Below are 25,376 nucleotides of genomic sequence, written 5' to 3'. Positions count from 1 at the left end.
CTGAAGCAGAACCAACTTCTAGCAGCTCTATTTTAAAAGGCTTTGGGAGGAGAAGGAACTAAAACACTTTTGAACTGCGGAAAGAAGACCCTCCATTGAAAGTAAAACTGTTAAAGGGGAAAGGTGGACTGAAGACCGACGAACTTGTGGGGGGGAAGGAGGAAGAGGGAGAGGGGAAAGGAAAAATGGCGCCTGTAGCTGTTTGAACGCTTAGGCTTGTCTGATCGCTGACGTTTCTGATGACCATAAGGGTGGGAGAGGGTAAGTGAAATTCATCCTTTTGGAATAAACTTTTGAAGTTGTTTTGTAATCTTGCTAAATAGCCGAATTCTAAACATCACAAATTGTAATTATATTCTGAAACATCGTGTGTAAGTTTGTTACTGTGTTTTGTTACAGTCTCTTTCCTTTTTTTTAGCTACAGTATCTTGGAAATTCTAAGTATATTATACTAGACTATATTTTAAGATCTAGATGTAATGAAATGTGATTATAAGGCAGGGAGGTAGGTATAAACTACTAAGAAAGAAACAAGGTATACTTTGTTTGTTCCCTGTATATACTTTAGAGCAGATATCTACTTAAATAGCAACAGGTGGGGTTAATCTAATTCACTCCCTGCTAATTGTTTGCCTCCTCTTAAGAACTGGTTAAGCCTTGCCTCTTTACACTTACTTTTGTTTGTGAATACTAATCTTGTTGAATCCTCATTGTTATTGATTTTCTCTTACATTGCTTTTGAAACTGTGTTGATAGAAGGGCTAATAGGGGCCATATAATAGGTTTGGGATATTTAAATTTACCACAAGGGCCTCAGTGATTCCAACTTAGCTGTGAGATATAATATACTCAATTTGATTTTGTTTATGAGAACTTGCCTTAATTAAATATTTGACCTAATCGGACTTTGCAAAAAAAAAAAAGGGAAAGGGAGGAAGGGGGAAGGAGTGGGGAAAGGGTGAGGAAGGGAGAGAAAGAAAGAGAAGGAAAAAGGAAAGGAAAAACATTTTAAAATCCCCTTGAGACAACTCAAGACAAATTCCCTGAAGATTGATTTATAGAACTCCCTTGATAAAATTATAGTAACACCGAGTGAGTGTTTTAGGCTTTAAGACAACATCAATATTGGTTGAAATCTTTAAATTGAGTTGAATAAATATCCACATATTAGTAACCACCCACATACTACTATCTATATCAGTTGTTAAAATGGCATCAGGTACCCGCAAGAATACGGCTCTAGCCCAAGGATCAATTGTAAATCTTCGAAGACCGTCACTTGAGAACTCAAATAAAACTACAGATCCCTTTGAAACTCTGATGGGAGAAATGAAGAGACTTCATGCTGAAACAAATGCTGAAATTCAAAGATCAAATGAGGAATTAAAGAGTGAATTTAAGGCGGAAATGAGCGAAGTGAGAGCCTGTCTAGACAAAATAAATGTTGAGATGAACAAGATGAACGGAAGAATCAAAAACTTAGAAACACACTCAGGGAAAATGGAGAAAAAGATGGCTGAGGTCAAAAGTGAAATGTTGGAGGATCAGGAACAAATTCTACGATTACAACTGAAACAAAGAGAGAACTGCCTTAAACTGCGTGGTCTGGTAGAAAAACCGAATGAAAACCTCTATGTGGAATTAGCCCCGATCTTAGCGAAATTTGTGGAAGAACCTGAAGCACAATTTCCCTGGGAGTTAGATCGTATTTACAGACTCAACTCTTATATAGCCAAACAAAAAAAATTACCCAGAGACATGGTTGTTTACTTTGTCCGTAAGCAAACTAGGGACTTAGTTCTTCTGCAAAGCTATAAAGCTAAATTATTAGTAGACGGAAGAGAAGTGATGATTCTGAAGGACATTCCGGGGAAAATCTTACGTAGAAGGAAGGACTACGGCTTCTTGATTGACAACCTAAGGAAGTACGATATACCCTTTAGATGGGAAGAGATTGAAGGGGTTCAGGCAACATGGAAGCAAAAGAAAATAAGGATTAATACAGTTGAGAAAGCAAGAGACTTCTTAAAGGAGATTCAGCAAGAATTGGAAAGGGAGAGAAAGGAGGACGAAAGGGGAGGGAAAGAGTAAAGAAACTAGGTACCTAGTATTAAAATACCAAACTCCTACCTCCCTGCCTAATTTGAATTTGTATTAGATTTATTCAAGTAAATTTGCATTTTTCTTGGTAGATTTTAAACATTAATTAATTGATTACTGTTGAGATGTGGATTTTACGCCTAGTTGCTGCCTAGTTTGTTGGTACTATTGGATTTTGTACTTCAAAGCCTCTCTTAATAAAATATTGATCTCATTAATATACTGACGTTTCTGGTCTTGTAGTAAACTTTGTGGTAAATTCATACTAACAAGCATGAAAATCTTGTCGTGGAACGTCAAAGGCCTCAACTCTCCCCAAAAAAGAAAAAGAGTATTTCTCTTCCTAGAGAGAAACCAATCTGACATTATATGTTTACAAGAATCTCATATCAGAACCAAGGACATAAGATTGATTAAGAACCCAAAATTAGGTAAAGAGTATATTGTATCAATTGACCAAAGTAAAAGAGGAGTTATCATCTATATTAAAGATCACCTTGAATCCAAAGAAATATTTAAGGATAAAGACGGTTTCTTTCTGGGGGTTGAAATATGTTGGAAAGGAAAGAAATGCCTTCTAGTGGGTATATACGGACCTCAGGATAATAAAAGCAATTTCTATAAGAAGGTGCACAAGAAATTACAAGAATTTGATTATGAAAGTTTGATCATACTGGGTGACTTCAATGGGGTAATTCAACCCAAAATAGACAGAGCCTCTGATAAACATATAAAAGATTTGCAGGGTAAATTACCAAAAAGTTTCTTTAACTTGTTAGAAAGTCATGGTATGGTAGAAGTGTGGAGACATTTATACCCCAAAGAAAAATGTTATACATTTTTTTCCGAAAGGCACCAATCTTTATCTAGGCTGGATATGTTTTTTGTATCGCAGAATTTAATCAATGAAGTGACTAAAATGATAATTCTAAACAGAGATATCTCAGATCACAACCCTATTACTTTAAATTTAAATGAAACAACCAAAACGAAAAATTGGTATCTAAATGAAGACTTACTGAATGACAAAAAAATAGTAGAAGAATTTAAGAAAATGTTCCATCACTTTATAAATGAGAACAAGAACAAAGGAACACAACTACCTATGGTGTGGGATGCAGGGAAGGCAGTTATTAGGGGTTTCTTTTCACAGTGGAACATAAAAGTGCAAAAACAGAAAAAACAAAAAGTAATGAAACTGAATAATTTGCTTAAAAATAGAGAAGAAGAACTCAAGAATCACCCAAGTGATAAGAAAATCCAAAGAGAAATCAAAATGATTCAAAAACAATTGGAGATTGAAGCAATTGAAGCACTAGAGAAAAAACTTAAACTAGCAAAACAGAAGCACTTTGAACATGCAAACAAAGCAGGCAAATGGTTAGCCCATAAACTAAAGAAAGAGAAGGAGAAAAAATTTATAAATAGAATTAACTCCGAAAAAGGTATAGTAACTCAACAAGAAGAAATTAAAGAAATATTTGTCAAATTCTATCAAAATTTATATAAGGATGACCCAGGAACCCCAGGAACTCTGGAAAAAATCCAAAATTATATCACCTCTTCACCGATTGAAATCTTATCTGAGGACCAAAGGTCATACCTGAACCAACCAATAACAACTCAAGAAGTATGGAACGCAATTGACACAAGTAAATTGGGTAAATCTCCAGGAAACGACGGCCTAACGGCAAAATTCTATAAAACATTTAAATTTGAATTAGGGGGAATTTTACAAGAAATTATGAATAATGCCCTAGAAGATAATATACCACCCTCTTGGAAAGAAGCCGAAATAATAATGTTGCCTAAAGAGGGGAAAGATATATTGGAACCCAAGAATTACTGCCCTATTTCACTTCTGAACAACGATTATAAAATTTTTGCCACCATATTAGCTAATCGTCTGAAATATTGCCTCAAAAACTTGATTGATAAAGATCAGAGAGGATTTCTTCCAAACAGATTCATGAGAGACAACTCGAGACTACTCCTAAATATCCTGGAATATTACGAGAGGCATAATGACAAACAAGTGGGAATATTGTTCATTGATCTGGAAAAAGCATTCGACTCAGTTAAATGGGATACGTTAATAAAAACTTTAGAGAAAATCCAAGCTGGATCCAAATTTATTAATTGGATAACAAGAATTTATGAAAACCAGAAAGCTCAAATTAGAATTAATGGAGAAAAATCAAATTTTATAGACATTAGAAAGGGCACTAGACAGGGCTGTCCACTCTCTCCCCCTTTATTTTTATTAATAATGGAATTACTATTGAAAGAAATTAAGAATAATGATCACATAAAAGGGACTAAGATTAAGAATCAAACTTATAAAACCAGAGCCTTTGCAGACGACCTGATTTTCTTTCTTGAAGATCCAATTGAAAGTATAGGTCCGACTATGGAGATTTTAGGGAAATTTGGAACAATGACAGGATGTAATATTAACAAATCAAAATCGGCCTTCCTAACTAAAAATATGAATGTTAAAGAACAAAAACAACTAGAGGATAAATCAGGTATTAAAATAGAAAAGAAGGTGAAATATTTAGGACTAGAGATTTCAAATAAAACGAATTGCTTATTTGAAAATAATTATAAGAAAACCTGGGCAAAAATTAAACAGGATCTGCTTAAATGGAACAAACTAAATCTTACCATAACTGGTAGAATTGCCTGCATTAAAATGATGGTGTTACCTCAAATTTTATTTTTGTTCCAAATGCTTCCTATCATCTTAACAGAAAAACCCTTCAAAGAATGGGACAAGGATTTGACGCAATTTATTTGGAAGGGCAGGAAACCCAGAATAAAGTTTAAATTGCTACAGGACTCTAAAGATAAAGGGGGTTTGCGTTTACCAAATTTCAAACTGTATTTTGAGGCATGCGGGCTAATGTGGCTTAGAGACTGGATGAATTTGGAAAATAGAAATCTGTTAGAAATAGAGGGAGATGGTAATACCTTTGGCTGGCATGCCTATTTAATTTACGAGAAGGACAAATCGAATAGAGCATTTAAGATGCACTGTATTAGGAGTGCCCTCATAAAAATTTGGAACAAGTACAGATATAGAATTTCACAAAATATCGAAGGATTGGTCTCCCCTCAAGAAGCTTTCCACAGGAGAGAAATGGCAGTGGACTCAAAATGGTACAAAAATAGAGATTTATTGGAAATGGAAAGCGGGGAAATATCTCTGAAATCGAGAGAACAACTTAATAAAGAGGGCTGGAAAATTAATTGGTTCGAGTACAACCAAATTCTATTAAGATACAAGGAGGATCTTAAAACACATAAAATAGAACCATCGCAGGGAAATTCAGATTTAGGGAAAATTCTATTGGAGGATAATTCGAAACTGATCGGGAAAATATACAAAATATTGCTATCATTCGAAATGGAACAAGAGATCGTGAAAGAGGATATGATTAAATGGGCGAGAGAGATAGGCCACCCAATAAAACTAAACCAGTGGGAGAAATCATGGAAAAATAACTTCGATTTAACAGTTTCTCAGAACCTAAGAGAAAATTATTATAAAATGTTCTACCATTGGTATATTACTCCGTCCAAGATGGCGAAAATCTATAAATTAAACAACAACTTATGTTGGAAATGCAAAAGAGAAGTAGGGACTTTCTACCATTGTTGGTGGGTATGTAAAGAGGCAAAGAAATACTGGCAAGCAATTAGTAGGCAGATTGACCAAATTTTGGGTAAGAAAATACAGTTGAAACCAGAAACATTTTTATTGAGTATATTTGATGATGATATAAAAGGAAGTGAAAAGAAAATCCTGTACTACCTGACTACTATGGCACGGATTTGTTTTGCACAAAAATGGAAGAACGCTAATAGCCCAACTATAGAGGACTGGATACTTAAACTTTATGAGGCTATTATGATGGACAGACTAACTAAAGCGCTGAAACATGAGGACAACAAACAGGCAGAGGATGAATGGAGAAAGGTAATTAAGTTTATAGAGATGAAATGGGGCACGACAGCGGTAATATCATTTAATTAGATGTGAAATCTAGACTCGACTAATTGTAAAGAGAGGTGGGAATTAAGGTACACTGTTTTACTAAAGGGAAACGAGATCCACTTTTAAAAATTGAACAATGGAAAGTCACAAATGTTGAAGGAACCAGAAGGATAGGAGGAAGTCAATAAATGGATGGAAGTGTTGGAGAGTAAGAAGATAGATTAAGAATGAGAAGAATAGAGTGATGAGTTGGGAAAGATAGGTAAGAAATAGTAGCAGGTATAAGTAAGTGAAGAAGGTGAGAGTAAGTAGTGAAGATATAGAGGATAGGGAAGGTGAACTTAGTAGTTGGGGAAGTTATTTAGGGAAGATTATGAAAGGTTCCCTTTATTGTAGAAGAGTATAGGAAGAGAAGTTTGAAGGAAATAAGAAGAAGTAATTTGCATAGGTAAGAATGTATGTTAGCCAAGTTAGTTAGTTTGCAAGCAAGTTAGTTTAGATGTAAATATAAGTATGTATGGGTATATATGTATGTATGAAATTGTATGTGTTGTACTAATTTTTAACAATAAAATTTAAAAAAAATAACTAAGGAAGAAAGTTTAACTATAAAGTTTAACTAGAAGACTGGAAACTTTTAAAAGAAAGAAAGAAAGAAAGAAAGAAAGAAAGAAAGAAAGAAAGCAGGACATCCCTTAATAGCCTTGCCTACCTCCACCCCCTTAATTTGGAACCATTAAAATACCCATTTCTGTATAGTTAGACTGCCCTTGGTATTCTAAGAAGGATGGGAATTTATAGCAAGTTATTTTCCACTCTTAGTTTTACAGAGGACAGTTTCTATATGCAAGAGACAGTTAAGCAGCAATTTCCCCAGAAGCTCTTGTTGTTTGTACTAGGCACTCAATAGAACATTAGTTCCCTATGCAGAGCTCACTATCCAAATGATTATTTATCAAGTGCAGCATTTCACTTTAGAAAGCCTGTTGAGTATGAAGAGATAGTCAGCTGTTACCCTCCAGTCTGCCACAGAAGATCATTTTTGTATAAAATAATAAAGGGGAGATCAGCTCAGTCAACAGCTGATAGAAACGGTGCAATACTTGCCTTGCCAATAAACCCACACAACCAGTTACCTGAAGTTTTTGCAACCTGCCAAAAACCTATGGGTGTGACTTCCACATTCAGAATGCTTACCTCATGCTTGAGATCACTGCCATATGCTAACAAACTTTCATCTCACTGCTTCATATCATGCTTATGAAAGTCCCCACTGCTATATCAAAACATTCTTAATATATCTAAGCACATGACTGTTCTGTATCAAGAGTTTGAAATCTAGTCTGCTCTCAGCACAGCATGTCAGTCCAGCTCTCACCAAGTCCTGATTGCTAGTCATCAGCTCCTAGAGAAAGGCTCCCCAACCAGATGCTCACTTCTATGTTGATAAGAATCCATGGTAAAATCGTTAAAATGGGCAAAGTGCAGCCTTGGGAGTCACATTGGATTTTCTAAGGCTGTTTGTGCAGCACTCAGATCCTCCAGATCCCCTAGACTGCCTTTTTTCTGGCTTTATCCTGAAAAGATAAATTGCCTCTCCTAGAAGCCTCAAGGAGTAGCAGTTTACCTTTTTAAAAGGCTCCAGGACACCACTGAATTGTGTAATAAAAAAAATATCAAAACCTTTTTAGAACCAGAAGTGGACTTCCAGCTGGGGGGTTGCATTTATGGCCATCTGAGTGGCCCAGGAAAGTTACCAGGTATACAAAATTGCCCCTGGGCTCATTGCAGTTGCCCACATCTGCTTAAAGGGAAGTCCCTGCAACTGTCTTTCTGGGACTAATTCAAAGACTTCTATTTACTCATGCAAACAAATCTCACAATATAAATTCTCTCAGGGACTACAAAATGAAGCAATTCAAATGCAATATGAAACAACAAAACTATTAGACACGAAAAAAGCAATTAAATATCAGGCTTTTAAAAGCAAAAGTTCCATAAAGTATTAATTATTTAAAAGACCTTGTTTCAGTCTGATGTCAGGAAGACTATAAAGGAGGTCTTTGCCTGTTGCCAAAAAACCTACAAAAGTGGTGCCACAACACTTGGGGAAGCCACTTTTGAACCAGGATACTATTAGAACCAGCATCTCCCTTGTGGCTACTAGTATAGTTTCATCTGCATCAGAACATAGCTTCTGAACATGTATATTTGGGGATACAAACATCAGTAAAGGCAGTCTACAAAAGATGACTCCTTTTAAACCCCTAAATAGTTAGCAAACATCAGAACTATACAACCCAATACAACTTGTATAAATCCCTATACAGGGTATATAAAACCCCATACAGCTTGGTCTGGGATACTTGAAGGGCTGTTCTCATAAGAGGAAACTGTTTTAAAGGATAATGGTTTCTGTGACCCTTTAGCTTTGCAGGAACCTGGATAACCAAATTTGGCAATACAAATATAAAACAGCTTTGTCTGACATAGCCATCTTCCTATATGAGACTGTTAGAGCTCTAAAATCTTTGATCCCCCTTCTGCTGGCAAGTAAAAATATTCCTATTTCATCAGGCTTTTAGACACTACATGTGACTTTTTAAATGTGGTGCTGTGTTGTTTTGCTGAGCTTTTTTAAAAAAAATATGGTCTTTAATTAATTGTAATGGTTTTAACTGTACAGATTGTATAAATGCTTTTAAAATAAATTTTATATTTATATTTTAACTGTTGTTTATGTATATGTTTTTGTACAGCTTTTACTGTTTTTCTGTTACTGTTTTTAATATACTGTAAGCCACCTTGAATCCCATTATTGGGGGGAAGATGGGAAATAAGTGAATAAAAATAATTTAAACTAACTCCACAACAAGACTGGGAGCCCACTGAAAACTTCTTCAGACATGGTCATATCATGGCTAATTTGGAAGAGGTATGAACCATTCCTACTCTCAATGAGGCATTTACAACCTAGACCCAGTCCTAGACCTGGTGGACATCAATTCCCTGCTACATCTAGTAAACATGAAAGAGAAAGTTTCATATAAGTTGTTGATCAGACTTAACCAAGCATGTTATTTATGTTCTCAGGCTCTAATAACTAAAAGATAAACAACAAAATTGCCTCAGACAGAACTGCAGATATCAACACTGATGAAATTTCATTAACTCTGAAGTTAAAATCACAACTGAGAGAGACTTTAACCTCAAAGCTCCTTCCAAAGGTTTCACATCCAAGTGCTTTGGGGAATCCATCAGAATCCATTATCGGTATCTGGAAGTAGACTATGCTTGTGGCTTGGCTGTCTGCTACCATGAGAAAAAAATGTTGGATTAAGTCAATCATGGACAATTGACACCTGTTTAGCCCGCTCTGGCCCCCTGCATGACCCTGGAGCACTATTGCCTCCCCTATACACACATGGAATGTTAAGGGCAATTCTACTATGCTCAGGTGTGTGTGTGCGCGTGTGCTATTTCAAGCCTTGGGAAACGGAATTTATTTGACAAGGAAGCACAGACTGAGTCTCCCAAAGGTGTTTTGGATTTCTGAGGTTTTCAGATTTTAGAATATTTGTGCACACATAATGAGATATCTTGGAGATGGGACCCAAGTCTAAACATAACATTCATGTATGTTCCATATACACCTTATAAGCATAGTCTGAATTAAATTTTATACATTGTGGAAAAGACAATGAAGGTTCAGATATTATTTTTTCAAAGTTTTTATTTTTAGGGCTATTATTTACCACTCTCAGTAAACTGTATTTCAAATAAAATCCAAATATTTATCTTTTAACAATATTTCCAGCTCAAACCTAGTTGTGATTCTGGATAACATCTCAGTCTTACCCACTAAAACACTCTGCTCAGCAGGAGAACATCTCTGGTATGTGATGTTTGGACATCAATATTCCTGACAAACATCAACATTCCAACACTGTGTGCAGTCAGTGAATAATACCAAAATTATACTCCAAATTTTATTTTAGAAAAATATTTACCTCCTTTTGTTCATTTGTTTCTGAACAGTATCATGTATTTATTTATTTTTATGCTTATTGTTCACAATCCCCTTTTTGAGGCAGGCTACACAAGCTAACGAAATGGCTAGACATGAATCTTCATAAAAGTACTGCTTTAAAATCTTCACTTAAAATGAAGTTTTTAAAAACAGAAGCTTGACAAACTGAAGCTATCTGGCTATCCGACCAAGAGGCCTTATCTTTAGAGGACTTCTCTCCAGATTTTCCTCCAGATTTCAATTTTCAACCCAGCAGAGCCGGCTGCAGAGGGGTCGTCCAAGGCAGGAGCCGAGGCCAGCCATAAGGTTGATCTCAAAGGGCAGCTTTAAGTTTGAGGTCCTGGTTTTTGAGGGTCTGTGTCATCATAGACTTCCAAAAGGGGCAAGTCTTTCTATTATGGCCTTCCCCCAGACATAAGACACATTGGTCATGGCGGTCAGAGGTGGAGGTCTTCACTCCACACTTGCCACAATGTTTCAAAGAGGCCATTTTCAACCCAAATTGAAGGAGCCAATCAGGAAACCAAATAGAATAGTCAGACAGTCCAAATCGATCAATCTACTAACAGTATCCAGGCTATAATCCCAGAGAAAGGTCAACAACAAGCTGAATGGGCAATAATAAGCTGTGAGGTCAATACAAGCTGAGAGGTCTAACAAGTGATAACCAGAGCACAGTTCCCTCGAACTGCTAGTGCAGCAGACGAAAGGTACTAAGGAAAGAGCAGGAATGCCAGGGGCTTTATAGGGGTGGGTGGAGCTACCACCAAAAAGTTGCAAACTAAGTTTTACCCAGTGATTCCAGAAGTTTCCGAACTTTACTGCATAGCAACAGATATAACCCATTTTTGTGATTCTCAGAGCCCACGAAGAAAAAGTAGCCTTTTTACTGACTCATGCCCTAATCATTATAAATTATTTCTTTACTATACATGTGCATGATGCTCAACACAGACTCATACAGCACCAATGTTAAAAGGTAATAAGGGACTCTACAGATGTACTTTCTTCCACACAACTCTATGCAGTGAGATAAATAGTATGTATCATATACAGTAAAATAAAGAGTAGAATCATAGAGTTGGAAGAGACCACAAGGGCCATCCAGTCCAACCCCCTGCCATGCAGGAAATCCAAATCAAAGCATCCCCGACAGATGGCCATCCAGCCTCCGTTTGAAGACCTCCAAGGAGGGAGACTCCACTACACTCTGAGGAAGGAGTGTGTTCCACTGTCGAACAGCCCTTACTGTCAGGAAGTTCCTCCTAATGTTGAGGTAGAATCTCTTTTCCTGCAGCTTGCATCCATTGCTAGGCCAATGCGATTTTAGGCTGCATCAATAGAAGTATAGTGTCTCGATCAAGGGAAGTAATAGTCTCACTATATTCTGCTCTGGTCAGGCCCCACCTGGAATACTGTGTCCAGTTCTGGGCGCCACAATTCAAAAAGGACATTGAGAAACTGGAGCGTGTCCAAAGGAGGGCGACTAAAATGGTGAAAGGTCTGGAAACCATGCCCTACAAGGAACGACTTAGGGAGCTGGGGATGTTTAGCCTGGAGAAAAGAAGGTTAAGGGGTGATATGATAGCTCTGTTTAAATATTTGAAGGGATGTCATATTGAGGAGGGAGCCAGCTTGTTTTCTGCTGCTCCAGAGACTAGGACCAGTACTTGTACACTTTTATTCCCAACCAGTAGGGAAAAATTCATTAAAAATACTAAAACATCATCTTTGTAGTGTAATTTATTTGTTTCATGTTTGTCTGTTTTTTTTCTAGTAATTTTAGGAAAACACTTCCCCTCTCCTTTACAATTTAGGTAACTCTTTCCCCCTTTCTTCTATTATTATTATTATTATTATTATTATTATTATTATTATTATTATTTATTAACCTTTATTTATGAAGCGCTGTAATGTTATGCATTTAGAGGTAATGAGCAAGCTGAGAAAAAACTGATGCTAGCTTTCAAATCAGAAAAATTCCCTAGTCACCCCAACAAAAAGGACATTGAGAAACTGGAGCATGTCCAGAGGAGGGCGACTAAAATGGTGAAAGGTCTGGAAACCTTGCCCTATGAGGAACGACTCAGGGAGCTGGGGATGTTTAGCCTGGAGAAGAGAAGGTTAAGAGGTGATATGATAGCCCTGTTTAAATATTTGAAAGGATGTCACATTGAGGAGGAAGCAAGCTTGTTTTCTGCTGCTCCAGAGAACAGGACCCGGAACAATGGATGCAAGCTACAGGAAAAAGAGATTCCACCTCAACATTAGGAAGAACTTCCTGACAGTAAGGGCTGTTCGACAGTGAAACAAACTCCCCCGGAGTGTAGTGGAGTCTCCTTCCTTGGAGGTCTTTAAGCAGAGGCTAGATGGCCATCTGTTGGGGATGCTTTGATTTGGATTTCCTGCATGGCAGGGGGTTGGACTGGATGGCCCTTGTGATCTCTTCCAACTCTATGATTCTATGATTCTATGATTCTATCTTCATGTTGACAATGTTATTACACTTATCATATTTACATGTATGAACAAACCAGGTATGCAGACTCCTGGATACAAACCTTGTGCTGACCTTCCAATTCTTCTGTTTTTTGTTCCAAGTGAAGATGCTTTTCTTTGTACTCTTTAAGATTAGCTTCCAACTGGGTGCAGTATTCCTGTTTGTCTTGGAGTTTAGTAGTAACCTGATCCAACTGTGTATTGACCTTATTTAGTTCCTATTAATAGACATTGAAAAGGGTAATTTTAGAGAACATATTGTCACACTAAGTATGTTCAATGAAAACATATTCATCATAGTTGCAAAAGGTATTTTTGTACCTGAACCTCCCCCAGCTTGTTTAATAAATTTTTCAATAATGTTTTCAAGAAAAAAGGAAAATGCAGAACACTACATCAAACATTTTCATACTCTTAAAATCTACTGAATTCACAAAAATCTAAATCCAAATCTAAACACAGAGAATATCCTGGATAGAGAAATCCACAAGCTACCCAGCTCCCTCATTTTAATATTAAAAATAAACATTCAAATTAGTAACTGAATATGGGCATGAATATATTGCAATTATTATAATCAACTGAGGGATTTTATGGAATCATAAAAAATTGTAAGGACCTCAGACATCATCTAGTCTCACACTCTGCCAATGCAGGAAAACCATTAGAGATACCATCAATGATAGGAAGTCATCCAGCCCCTTAACAATATCATTATTGGTTTATTTTAAAAAGAGAGAGAGAATGTGACCAAAGTAATTAACTCAAATGGAATGCTAGCTTATACAAATTAAGAGACTCACCTACATTCTAATCACTCATACAAAGCAGATAAATAAATTTTAAATAATTTCCCCCTAGTTAGCATGCAGGGAAAACCCAACAGTAGTGGATTGCTCCTCCATGCCATCCTGTTAATATGAAATTATGATGTAGCTACATATTACAGCCAATATGAAGAAAGATTAACATAAGTGATCTGATTTTAAACAGTAATCCCTTACTGATTATCTCACCTGCTGTTTATCTTGTAATGCATTCTGGGCAGTGTCCAAATGATTCTGGAGATCTGCTCTTTGAGCAGCTTTTGCAGCTTCTGCTGATAGAAGCAGTTCCGTCTTGGCTTTTACCTGAAGAAGAGTTAAAACAAGTACTTATGTAAGGATTACAAATACTACACAACTATGGTATCTTTTAGCAAGTTTTGTTTTCTTAGGATAAACAGTTCAGAAGATATTTGATATCACATCACCATACGCAAAAGATGTGATTGAACCACCAGAGCAACTGTCTGTTGATTCAGGGAAGAGAAAATTCAGCTTAATTCCAAAGTAAGTCACCAAGAACAACTATTTTTGAACAACTCTCAGAAAACAGCTTTTTCCCAAGCAATAGGAAATGACTTTTAATGTTGATAATAATTATACTGCAATCTACAGTTATATTCTATGCCATCTCCTTTTGTCCAAGTCAACTTTAAACTCACTTTGAATAGAGCAAAACCAATATATTCAAAAGAGTATCTATAATAATCTAAGGACCAGTGGACAACTCCAATGATAGTCCCAAGCTAGTCTGAAGGGAAAGAGGCCATGTAGCCCATGACTCTAACCAAGTTATGGGAATTCTAATCCTAACCCAATATATAAAATCTGTTGTTGCTGTTGGTGTATGACTTCAAGAAGTTTCTGACTAATGGCAAGCCAACCTATCATGGAGTTTTCTTGGCAAGATTTGTTCAGAAGAGGTTTGCCATTGCCTTCCTCAGAGGCTGAGAGCATGTGATTTGCCCAAGGTCAGCCAGTGTGTTTCATGGCCAAGCTGGGAATCGAACCCTAGAAGCCTGGTCTCCAAAATCATAATCCAGCACTCAAACCACTTCATCACGCTGGCTCACAAAAGCATATTTCTTTCCAGTTCTGCCAGCTGTTCCAATACTCTAAGTTTTCTTGCCCCATTTAGCTTACAATAAGATAAAAAGACCAACCATATTTTTTAAAATATACTTTAAATATTCAGTGTAAATATAATTTATAATTGAGGTAATTTATTAATTTTGAAAACATCACTATCCCCCCCCCCCCCCATGGAAATCTGTTTTATTACCAACAGTTTGTGGTTTCTTTCTGTAAATATTAAGCAGTGTTTATTATTATTTCTGACACCTAAATTGAATTTAATTAAAATTTTAATCTGTCGAAACAAGCCAGATTTATAAAACAGGGTTAGAAGTTGGCTAAACAAAAAAGAATTAACCACAATTTCTCAAGAATGAGACAAAATGATAAACAACCATTAAACAATAGCCAGTATCTCCATATCTTCCCCTCATAGCTACAACTAAGGTGAAGAGAGGAGCACACAAATCCAAGGTGCACTAAAGCTCACTGCTGTCAGAGTACGATAAGTCACGGTTAATCACAATATCCAAATGCAGCCGCTATTTGTTATAGTCAACTTTTCTGAAGTAGATCAAGACAGACTTTTGCTACTGTGTTTACTGAACTTCATCCAAAACCTTTTCCCTCCTCTTGTGTTCTTATTCACAAGCAGTATAACATTACATTACCTGCAAATCAAGTTGAATTACTTTTTCTTTGCTTTCACTTAACTGACTGTTTAGCTCACTTATAGTTGCTTCTAAGGAGACAACACGATCTTGAGAGGATCTTAGATGTGCCTTTTGCTCCTGTACTTGTTCATGCAGATTCTCTAGAGCCTGTTTATGGCTTTCTGACTGATTTTTGAGTTTTTCTGTCAGCTGAGTAACCTACAAATGAACAAAAAGACTCATTAAAAGAAAAAATAATATTTTTTCTAATATGAAGGTTTACAATGGCTATAAGCCTAATTTAAGGGAAGTGCGGAATAGTTAATTCAGATATGCTTATCAGTTCCTTCAGTCCTCTTAGTGGAAAAAAGCCTTTGGTTTGTTCTTTTTCTGTCACTGAAAGTCAAGGTAATCTAAGGAGCAATTTTCTATACATTTTTCAGTATACAAAAGATTCCTGAAATACAGTTGTTTTTATTTTACTACAGCTGATTATGCAGATAGTTATCGCTACTGAAACAACAGCCCTTAACAAAACCGAGGTATTCCTTTACAGAAGAGTAAGAAAAAAGAAATACTAGAAGTGGAGCAGAAGTGGAGTGGGAAGTGGAAATTACAACAAAATTACAGGAACTAGAAAAGCAAGAAAAGTTTACTAAGGGGTGAAACTGACGGCCCAGATGGAGCAGCCTCATACTGCTCCAGCGCCATTCATGCCAGGACAACAATGTCCACACGTGCCCAGTCCCAACCTGAGCCGCCACCATGGCCCTGAACCAATTCTATCCGCTCCTTCTTGACCCAGTTCTTCTGCGATGGTTTGGCATCAAAGGACTTCTAGCCGCATTCGGGGCATGCATCATCTAAACACCACACCTCCAAACCAGCCCAAAGCTGACACTTTTGGCCCATCTGCTTCAAGCCTAAGAAATCTTTTTGTGAATTCCTGAACCTCTATGCTGTATTGCCAAGCAAAGTCAGGTCACAATAAATTACTGAGGGAAGTATCATCCAAAAGGCTGTGATGACATCTCTCAATTACTGCTTATTTGCTTTATGTCTTAAACATAAAACAAACTCTTACAGACTGACAGATAAATTAACTGAAGATCTAAAGCAACATAACTTGGAATTAATCCCACTGAATTTGGTGGGATTCACTTCCAGGACAATTAGTTATACGAGTAAGATGCCAATCCTGTTGCGCTGAACAAGGCTATACACATCTCCGGTATAGTGACTCAAGATTTTCGACATACTATGAAAAGTCCAGCTCTTGGCACTGCAGGTTCTTTGGGATAAAGATGTCATACAGCCCAATTAACATCAATGAGAGAAGTACTCTGACATTTAAATAGTAAATGCCTTCACTTTTCATGTTAGGTAGCAAGAATTCCCAGGATTCCAAGAATGTGTGCTATGCTTGGGAAAGAAGCAGCATTGCCTTTCTGAGACAGCATGCATTTCCTCCCAGTGCAGTACACAGCAGACAACAATGAACAGGTATAACAGGACGCAGAAACAAAATACAATGACAGAGAAAAGTATACACTCTGGCTGGCAAATCTGGTAATAATAATCCAAAAAATAACATGTCCAAACTCTGTGTCTCTCTTTGCAGTCTTCATGGGCATCAAGGCTTTCACAAAGTTAAGATTTCCTTGCAAAACTCGCTGGGCTCTTTTCACTTTCAATATCAGGGATGCTACCAAAATTGTCAAAAAAGTAAGCATTTCCACATAGAGGTCACTTCAACATCTCCTAGGCAGATACTATAGCTACAACTTTTGCTTCCCATTGGATTGCTCATTACCACTGATCTACCAGGCTGATAATTTACTTTTACAGTGCCTCTCCTTCCTTGGCACTTTCCCTAAGACATCTGAATCCCCTGTAGACAAACACCAGATTATGCTGCATGCCAAGCTCTGAACTGTCTACGAGGGGTACCTGCAGTCACAATGGGACTCAAATCTGTATCCTGGGAGGCCTTGAGCTCTCTGTGCAGGTCCTAATTTCATAACTAGAACTGTCTGGCTATTGTCATTAGAACAGGACTCATTCCTTCCTTACTCCCTTCCCTTTATGGTGCTGGGGCTTTACTGGCAAAGGGGTTATGGTGCGCACACAGTTGTTGTATACCTCTGCAAGCAATCCTTTGGTTGAATGTCTCTGTGTCAGTTACTACCTTCCTACACATCTACTGAGGAAAGCACTGTGTGCTTAAAGCTTTTCCTGAATGCCTCGTTGTGAGTTATGTACTGGGCAAAGAGGAAGTGGTATCACAGGAATGTGCGGCCTTCATCACGCTTAGATTTGTATATCTAACTTTTGGCCTGGCCAGTATTAGGCAGCAGTGTTGTCATGGACACAACGTTAGCAACACCAGCTGTCATTCCCATTGTGTCCATGATAACACTGCTGCCTGATACTGGTCGTCAGGGAGGAAATTATGGAATGTATTTATTTATTTGATTTATATCCCACCTTTCTCCCAATCCAGGACAGGACATGAGAAAGAGAAGAAGCATCCTTTAAAATGTCCCGTTTCAACCAGCACGTATAGCGTAAATCAAACAATAGCTCAACACCTCATTTTTATTATTCAATAATAAGAGAGAGAACATGTGATTTCTGGAACAAATGTGGCCTCATAAAGCCATTTTGAAGCCCACAGTACTCCCCAACTGGTTAAATTGGGGGATCTTTTTTTTTCCTATTATATTTGCTTGTGTGCCCTAAAGGGGCACAGGGAAAATACTTTAGTCATATTCTTCTTACCCCCCTCCACCCACTTCCAGCTGTTTACAATCTAAGCAGAGCCTTTGAAATTGACTTCTGGTTTAACTCGTAGTTGAACAGAGCATTTTCCTGGGCCTAAAACAGCCCAGGCAGTCCAAAAAGATGATTAATGTACCCCTACGATTCTTAGATCTTTTTAGTTAATATTTTTATATATAAAAAGGGAAAGTGACAAAATCCTATGGGAAGCCAATGTAGACCTTTTGGAAACTGCTACTCTATAATAAGCCTACAGTTCTTGCTGAATAATTTCTTACCTGTTCTTGCAATGTGTGGTTCTTCTCCTGTAGCTGGTTAAGAACTGCTGTTTCTCCTTCACCAGCTTGAATTTTGGCATACAAATCCTCCCTCTCCTTTTCTAGCAGGGAGATATTCTCCTTACTTTTTTGTAACAGGGCTTCAAGATTTTGAATTTTTTGATCCTTGTCACCAATCTGACGTAGTACTTGCTCCAAATCATTCTGGGAAGGGGATACAATAGCTTAAATTAATTATGAAATGTTCAAATATATTTATTTATTCACAGTATTTAGAGATTTCCCTGACAGAAAAACTCAAGACTCTTAAAAAAACACCTAAGGCAGCAATAATAAAATACTGTACAGTTAACTCTGAAATGCAAACATGCAAAACAAGACCAATTTTTATAGTTTTCTGTGGATTTTCCATGTTGTGTGGCCGCATTATGGAAGAATTTATTAAATTCTTTCAGAACACAGCAACGTATCCGGGAAAACCCACGGAAAACTATGGACACCGGCCATGAAAGCCTTGGACTTCACACAGAACATTTTTTGTTATTCAAGCCTCTAAAAGACAAAAAGCATAACCTCAGCTTTCCCAAACTAAGGAGACACTGTACATACCAAATCTCCAAGTGGCCAGAGTTGTCAAAAGTAGGACCCATGGTTCTTGTTGTGGACAGCCTAGCATTCACAACTCATTTCCAGGAGCTCTTTGTGCACCTCAGGTTCATGGGACCTATACTACTTAGGGCTTTAAAAGTCAAGATTCATATCTTGAACCGAATACCTGAAGAATTCAGGAGCCAATAAATGTATTTCAAAACAGATGTTAATATGTGATGTGACTTCCAGCAGATGAGCAGATAAATTCTGAACAAGAGTAAGTGTCCAGCCCACTTAATGCTAATCACATCAAAAACATCACATAATCTACCCTGCAAATAACCAAAGCATAAACAATACTAGCCAGATTCTTATCTTCCTGTAGTGGGCACACTGGACTTACATACTCTGGCAACAAACTTTTCCCAAATAGTAAGAACTTTCTTACCTGGGCTTCTCGCAGCTTTGCTGTTGTGCTTTGTTGAAGATTCTGTTGCTCCTGATGCTGCTGTTTCATTTTATCTAACTGATGTTGCAGTTCAGTTGCATTTGCTGCTTTCTCCTTTAGCTTAGAAAAATAGTCACAGACTGTTGACTGAAAACTGATAAGCACAATTCAGTAGTTTAATAGCATTTTATCATTTAATCTAATACTGAAGCACTTTATAATAGATACATTTTACATTAAATTAGAAGACAAATATTATGTTTGTGACAGGCAAAGCAAAAACAATAAATACTGTATCAACAAAGAAATTTTCCACACCAACAAGCACCTCTCTATAAGAACATTATATAAACGGCCATAGTATTTCATATCTGGAGACTTGCAAGTTAAAAAAAATATAGGGTGCTGTCCCATTAATAGGTATTTGGATATAACTGGATTTTTTGATGTTCTACGTTTAGGCAGCAATAGCAATAATTTTCACACCTGTTGCACTCTTTCATCTAGAGAAAAGTAGAAATTTTTGCCTTACCACTGAAAAGTACTGAGGGAAAAATAAAATTTAAAAGACTCTTAGCATAAGTAATCCATTAATCTGTTGAGAGGTATCATTTATCTACTTTGTATATCATTTGAATGGAAAGAGGGAAGAACAAGATAATAAAGATGTTTTAGAGGACAGAGTTCTTTAGCTAATACTAACTATTCTGACTGTTTTCCCCAGTGCAGGTACAACTGAAGAATTTCAGATTCCCAAAGATAGTGCCAGAAGATCAAGCTCCCAGGATGAATGGCACTCAGTGAGGTACTGGGATACAACAGGAGACAACTATGAGCAGCACTATAGCTAACAACTCAAGCCGCAAGGACATGCAAATGTTGACACTAGATATTGCAATGCTTGGGGTGCGCAAGCTAAAGTGGGCAGGAATGGAACATTTTGAGTCAGACAATTACCAGTATACAGAGTTTTGAAGAAATGGGTGGCAGTTATAATGAGGAGAGATGTACCAAAAGCAGTCAAAGGATATAATGCAAAGTCTGACCAAATCATGTCAATAAGACTTCAGGAAAACCTATCAATATAATCTAACCCAATTTATGCTCCAGCTACAGAGGCAAAATAATAATAAATCAAAAGTTTCTATGATGAAGTCCAGGAAAAAAATGATCACACACCAGAAGAGGACTTCTTGTTAATTATAAGCTATTGGAATGCAAAAATAGGAAACAGAGCAGAATAAAAGACTATAGGAAATGAAGCAGGAGACTGACTCACTGACTGAATTTTGTGAGGCCAGCAGTTTGCTCATCAAAAACACATTTTTCAAACAACTGACGAAGGGACTGTATACATAGACATAACCTGATGCCCAATACAGAAATCAATTAGAATACATAACTGGAATTAGAAGATGGAAAAGATCCATGTTATTGGCAAAAATAAGATCAGAACCTGACTGCGGCACAAACCATGAAACAGTAATATAAAAATTAGAATAAAGTTAAAGTAGAACACTAAATCAACCATCATGCTAAAACACAATCTGAAGAACAATTTGAAAAACAGATTTGCACTATTGAGCCTGACTGACTGGGAGCCAGAAAAACTCTTGTCTGAAGTGAAGAACACTGTCAAGGAGGAATGCTAAAATACACTATCTATAGGAAAAAAGAAAAAGAAGCCTCAACAGATGACAGAGGAAACTCTTCAAGCAGAAGCAAAAGTAAAAGGTGACAGAAATCAAAAGAAAAAAGAGATTATGGAAACAATACATGAAGAACTATACAAAACTAATGACAGATTACAGATTCACTTGAAGAAGATCAACCTGCAGCTTTTGAAAGTGAAGTGGAAGATGCTCTCAGAGCACTTGGGAGAAATAAAGTACCAGAAACAGATGTCATACCAATAGAGCTATTTTAATCTACACAGACAGAATCTACTCTAGTTCTAATAAAAATCTGTCAAACAAATTGGAAAAGAAAAGAATGGCCTACAAATTGGCACAAAGATTCCAATCCCCAATAAAAGGGGGCACCATTGCATTCATGTCCCATGCAAGCAAAGTGATGCTGAAAATTCTATAACTAAAACTTTTACTATACATGAAGCAAGCAATGCCAGATGTCCAAACTGGGTTCAGAAAAGACACTAGGGATCATATTGCAAACATTATGAAAAACAGATTGTGGAAAACTATAAACTGCTTTAAAAAGGATTATTCCTCCTAATCCATCCATGGATGTGTCACAACACTGACTGTCCTGAGGCATAACCTGTACTCAGAACAACTACTGTCAGAATGGTTTCCAGTTGGTGAGAGAAATGAAATGGTTTCCAGTTGGCAAGGGAGACAAGGCAAGGTTGCATTATATCACTCTATCTGTTAACTTGTATGCTGAACGTATGATACATAAATCAGGAAGGAGGTGTCAAATTTGGAGTAAGGAACATGAGCAATTGTTAAAGATTGTTAAAGGGCAGCAAATGGAGGGGGTAAAATGGGGTGTGTGCCCGCAGGTGCAGGCCACCATTCATACAAAAAAACCCAGTTTCATTTATATACCGCTTCATACTGAACTAACAGTGTCTAAGCAGTTTACAACTGTAAGCTAATTACCCCCAACAATCTGGGTACTCATTTTAGCGACCTCAGAAGGATGCAAGCCTGAGTCAAGCTTGAGCCCTTTTGCTGGTATTGAACTCGCAACTTTATGGTTTTCAGTGAGTGTCTGTAGTACAGGCATTTAACCACTGCACTACCAGGGCACCAATAGGGCTTGAATATTAGAAGTCTTTGCAGGAAGAGGGATCCAGAATGGATCTCTGGCGAGGGGGGACTGTACTTGGAACAATTGCTGAATAAATTCAAGGAACAATGACTGAAGAAAGTCAAGGAAGAAACCTTCAATGGCAGGTTTACAACTGAACACTGAAGAAACAAAAATAATGACCACAGTTGATTTAACTTTAAAGCAGACAACAAAGACATGGAAATCATTTAAGATTTTCCATAATTTCCTCACTGAATACTAAAGTTAAGATGGTCCATGCCATTGTAATTCCCATTTCTATGTAAGGTTGTGAAAGCTAGACAATGAAAGAATGTGATAGGAATAAAATGAACTCATTTGAAATGTGGTGCTAGAGAACAGATACCGTGGACTAAATAAGTCATAGAGAAAAGCAAGCCAGAAGCCAAAGTGACTAAACGGAGACTGTCATACTTCGGACATATCATGAAAAAACATGATTAACTTGAAAAGACAGTAACTCAACTCTACTACTGCTTTCTACCTCAATCCAAGGAGGCTGTCCTGGTACTAAACCAGTGTCTGTCTTCAGTAATGGACTGGATGAGGGCAAACAAGTTGAAAGTTAATCCAGACATAACAGAGGTGCTCCTGGTCAGTCAGAAGGCAGATCGGAGAGTAGGGATCCAGCCTGTGTTAGATGGGGTCACACTCCCCCTGAAGACACAGGCTTGCAGTTTGGGGGTACTCTTGGAGTCAGCTTTGAACCCGGAGGTCCAGGACTCTGCTGTGATCAAGAGTGCTTTTGCACATTTAAAACTTGTATGCCAGCTATACCCATTCCTTGAGAAGCCAGATTTTGCCACGGTGGTACATGCCTTGGTTATATCCCGTTTGGACTACTGTAATGGGCTCTACATGGGACTGCCTTTGAAAAGTGTTCAGAAAATCTAGTTGGTAGAAAGAGCTGCCGCCAGGCTGTTAAGAGGGGCAAATTACAGAGATCATACAATGCCCCTGTTGAAACAGCTTAATTGGCTGCCAGTTTGTTTCCGGGCACAATTCAAGGTGCTGTTTATTACCTATAAAGCCCTACATGCCTCAGGTCTACACTATTTGGCAGACCGTTTCTCCTGGTATGAACAGGCCCGGACTCTGAGATCCTCTGGAGAAGCCCTTCTTTCCATCCCAACACCTTCACAAACACAGTTGGTGCGGACACGAGAGAGGGCCCAGGGAGATCAGAACGGCTCCCTTCTTGATGGCCTTCTGCTGGCAGGTGAAGACCTACCTGTTCACACAGGCGTTTAAGGAACTGCTATAAGGACAGGCTGGGATGTTGGACCAGTTTAAAAATTCTTTTTAATGTGCTTTTTTTTTAATGTTGTTAATTGTACTGTTTTTAATGCTGTGAAGCCGCTCTGAGTCCCAGTCCTGGGAAAGGAGCAAGATACAAATAAATAAATAAATAAATAAATAAATAAATAATATTTGGTAAGATCAAAGGCATTATGAAAAGAGGAAGACCACATTCCTGATGGATGGACTCAACCAGTGAAGCCACAGTCGAATATGCAAGATATGAGCAAGGATATTTATGATGGGGTGATTTGGAGTTCTCTCATCCGTGGGGTCGCATAAGTCAGTTGACTTGATGGCAGTTAACAACAACAATAAAAAAGCACTGGAGTAAAATGAATATTGTTGACAGTTCATTGACTGTAGCCAACTTTCAAGGTGGACTACTGATTTCAGTTCAAAAGAAAGATCAGCCATGGCTCATTTACAAATCTCACACTAATAACTTCACAAGGCCCTCAGAAGAACTTTAATGCCTGTTGATCCTCTTTGCAGCTGCCAAATTTATTTGTGATCATGTCTCTTCCCCTTATTTCAGTACTACTAAGTATGAGTTTGACCCGTGATGCTTATGGGCTTGTTATTTCCTCCAAATTAGATATGTGCTCATGGTCTTCCCTTGATAAGGTGAGGAAAACTGCACATTTACTTGGTACCCACAGTTAAATGCAACAATATGAAAAAGGGTGTTTAATTACCAATTAAACAAAGTTAATAAATAAATAAATAAATAAATAAATAGCAACTAAGAACTAGATCTTGCATATAATTCCTACCTCCTCCTCAGCACGTGAAAGTTTTATTTGAAGATCAGCAACCTGCTGTTCCTTGTCCATCAGCTTTTCACTAGACAGCTGTCTCTGCTCTTTTAGTCGTCCATGTGCTTCTCCAAGTTGACGCTCTGTCTCCAAAAGTTTATTGTGCAACTGAGAGGAAAAGCTTGTCTCATTTTTTTTTCCAGACAGAAATGTCACACTATATGTTTTCTATAGCTGCATGCAAATACAGTAGTATCCCTCTAATCAGGTGATGTGTGTATAGTTCACAGAAACAGATTAGGAATCCAAAGTGGACATCAGCTAAAATGCTGGACTTAGTCTGACGTTTTGTTTTGTTTTGACTATGTTGTGTGCCTTCAAGTTCTTTCCAACTTATGGCAAAATACAATTGTGCATTCTTGGTAAGATTTGCTCAGAGGTAATTTGTTTGCCTTCCTCTGAGGCACAGTAAATGTGACTTGCCCAAGGACACCCACTTGATTTCTTTGACGGAGCAGGCATTCAAACCCTGGTCTCTCAGAGTCATAGGTGGGGTAGAGACCACCAGAAAGAGACGGCCGGGAGTCACGTCTCTTTTCCATGTAGCCACGCCACAGCAACCAAATTGTGTGATGCGGCTATGCAAGAAAAAAGGAGCGCTAAAAAGCTGCTTTTTTGCACCGCCGCAAATAGCTGGCGGCAGCATGAGCACATCACTGCTGCACGGCTCCATCTGGAAGCCGCGCAGCAGTGACATCATCACTACGCGTGCCATCTATTCAGCGCCACGCAGCAACATGCCGCTCGCATGTGATGAGGGTGTTCTTTTTGGCCCATCTGTACCGGGCCATAGTTTACCATTCAAACCACTAAAACACACTGGTTCTTTGTTTTGATTTACTTTGTTCATTTCTGAATATTCTAAATATATAAGCAGCAATTGTTTAGATTATGCACTCAGTGCATAGTCTGCACTGAGTTTCAATGACTATGTTTATTTTCAGGCTATCTGTTCATCCATCCATCCACCCCTGCACAGAGAGAAGGACATCCTTGACTGGGTGTGTTTTTCAAACTTGGGTTAGTGTGTTTGTTCCTGAGGGGGTGTGGCTTCTGTGAGTCACTGGGGGTGGAGATAGCAGCCTAGCTCTATGACAGCGGTTCTCAACCTGTGGGTTGCGATCCCTTTGGGGGGTCACAGGGGTTGCCTAAGACCATCAGAAA

At 37.9% G+C, this 25,376-nt stretch overlaps 1 protein-coding gene across 2 annotated transcripts in view; it reads right to left on the bottom strand.

The window, feature by feature from the left end:
* Positions 1 to 25,376, bottom strand: part of EEA1 (early endosome antigen 1) — an 86,210-nt gene that overhangs the window by 22,981 nt on the left and 37,853 nt on the right. For both annotated transcript variants that reach the window (XR_016281226.1, XM_089523976.1), the window contains exons 12-17: positions 24,171 to 24,320; positions 19,279 to 19,398; positions 18,240 to 18,443; positions 15,199 to 15,399; positions 13,646 to 13,759; positions 12,692 to 12,847 (exon numbers count right to left, since the gene is read on the bottom strand). Coding sequence is in view for 1 of the 2 variants with exons in the window: in XM_089523976.1 (XP_089380102.1) it covers positions 12,692 to 12,847; positions 13,646 to 13,759; positions 15,199 to 15,399; positions 18,240 to 18,443; positions 19,279 to 19,398; positions 24,171 to 24,320 (945 nt within the window). In the remaining variant the exon portion in view is untranslated. The remainder of the gene's footprint in view (positions 1 to 12,691; positions 12,848 to 13,645; positions 13,760 to 15,198; positions 15,400 to 18,239; positions 18,444 to 19,278; positions 19,399 to 24,170; positions 24,321 to 25,376) is intronic.

This window comes from Sceloporus occidentalis, unplaced genomic scaffold, assembly GCF_023333645.1.
Source record: "Sceloporus occidentalis isolate IW3139 unplaced genomic scaffold, rSceOcc1.0.p SCAF_5, whole genome shotgun sequence".
In the NCBI taxonomy this organism is placed as follows: Eukaryota; Metazoa; Chordata; class Lepidosauria; order Squamata; family Phrynosomatidae; genus Sceloporus; species Sceloporus occidentalis.
This window is presented reverse-complemented; position numbering and strand designations above follow the sequence as displayed.